Here is a 1894-nt window from a genome sequence, read left to right on the forward strand (position 1 = left end):
AGAAGGGCTATGGCCACGGCCAGGGCGGCTACTCCTACTCCAACTCCTACAACTCGCCCGGCGGTGGCTCTGACTACAACTACGAGAGCAAATACAGTGAGTGGAGAGAGGGAGCTGTGGGTGGGAGAGGTTTGGAGTTATAGGTTTGATCCCGAAGTTGGGTTGAAGTTGTTCAGCTGGAGGGGAACCTGGTGACCCTTCTGGGCTGGGGCAGGCAGGAGGGAGCTCCAGGCGGTTCTTCCCGTCTCTCCAAGGAGCTGGAGCTGTGAATAAGGGGAGGTTTGGGTTAAAAGGGATTTGGGGCTGGAGCTGTGAACACAGGGAGGTTTGGGTTAAAAAGGATTTGGAGCTGGAGCTGTGAACACAGGGAGATTTGGGTTAAAGGAGGGATTTGGGGCTGGAGCTGTGAATAAGGGGAGGTTTGGGTTAAAAAGGATTTGGGGCTGGAGCTGGGATGAGTCTGACAGGCAGAGGGGACAGAGGGGGTGGCTGCCCAGCCCTGGGCACATTCCTGGGGGATAATCCATGGCTCAGAATGCCCCTGCAGGGTCGGGCAGCCAAATCCTCCTGGCGTTCCAGGCTCTCGAGGGGGGCTTGGCTTGGTCAAACTGAGCACCCTGAGGGTGCTGGGGGTCCCTGCCCACGTCCTCATCCCCACGTTTCCCCGTTCCCAGGTTACAGCGGTAACAGCGGCCGCGGCGGCGGCGGCAACAACTACTCCGGGGGCGGCTCCTACAACTCGGGCTCCCACGGGGGCTACGGGGGCTCCGGGGGCGGGGGCTCCTCGGACCCAGGGAAAGCAGGGCCGGCAGTACAGATAAACCCCCGTGTCCCGCCGCGCTGCCCCCGGGATCCCCCGGGTTTTATCCCCTTCTCCCCCCACCCCGTTGCTCTGTGTGACCCGTCACCCCTGGGCCTCTATTTAATGGGTCGTAGTTGCCACGACGACTTGGTCTAAATAGGATTATTATTATTATTTTTTGGTTTTTTTTGTTTTTTTTTGTTTTTGTTTTTTTGGGTTTTCTTCGGGGAAGTTGATCCAATTCTGGAGCCTTTTCCCTGGCCCCGGCTGGGGGACGGGCCCTCGTTGTTCTGCTTTTGTGAAGTGCGTTAAAAAGGAGCTTTTTTCGGTATTTTCTGGCTTTGGTGGTTTCAGTTCATTTGGGAAGGGGTTGGGGTTGGGGGTTGGGGGTGGAGGAGGTGAATAAACCCAAAATCTGGGATGGTTCGGGCTCCCAGTGCGTTGTTCTGCACCTCCAAATCCCCGCACTGGGTGGGAGGATTCCCATAAAAAAACCAAACCTAAATTCCAAGTATTTGTCCCTTAAACCCCTTAAGTTCAGAGTACTGGGACCAAACTGGGGCTCCGGGAAACAACCGGGAGCAGTTCCTGGAATGGGGCACAGCCCCTCAAACACCGGGAACAGCACCTGGAGCGGGGCACAGCCCCTCAAACACCGGGAACGGCACCTGGAGCGGGGCACAGCCTGGCAAACACCGGGAACAGCACCTGGAGCGGGGCACAGCCTGGCAAACACCAGGAGCAATGCCTGGAATGTGGCACGAAACACTGAGAGTGGCACCTGGAGCGGGGCACAGCCCCTCAAACACCTGGAGTGGGGCACAGCCTGGCAAACACCAGGAACAACGCCTGGAATGTGGCACATCCTGGGAAACACCGAGAGTGGCACCTGGAGTGGGGCATGGCTCCTCAAACATCAGGAACAGCACCTGGAGCGGGGCACAGCCCCTCAAACACCGGGAACAGCACCTGGAGCGGGGCACAGCCCCTCAAACACCGGGAACGGCACCTGGAGCGGGGCACAGCCCCTCAAACACCGGGAACGGCACCTGGAGCGGGGCACAGCCTGGCAAACACCGGGCACAGCACCTG

General features: G+C 58.8%; 1 protein-coding gene across 1 annotated transcript in view; it reads left to right on the plus strand.

Annotated features, from left to right (window-relative positions):
* The window catches only part of ILF3 (interleukin enhancer binding factor 3), a 14121-nt gene extending 13163 nt beyond the window's left edge, over positions 1–958 (plus strand). The window contains exons 20-21 of the mRNA XM_031065520.1: positions 3–96; positions 675–958. Coding sequence (XP_030921380.1) covers positions 3–96; positions 675–958 — 378 coding nt within the window. The remainder of the gene's footprint in view (positions 1–2; positions 97–674) is intronic.
* Positions 959–1894: the final 936 nt, after the last annotated feature.

This window comes from Geospiza fortis, unplaced genomic scaffold (genome assembly GCF_000277835.1).
Source record: "Geospiza fortis unplaced genomic scaffold, GeoFor_1.0 scaffold566, whole genome shotgun sequence".
Taxonomy (NCBI): domain Eukaryota; kingdom Metazoa; phylum Chordata; class Aves; order Passeriformes; family Thraupidae; genus Geospiza; species Geospiza fortis.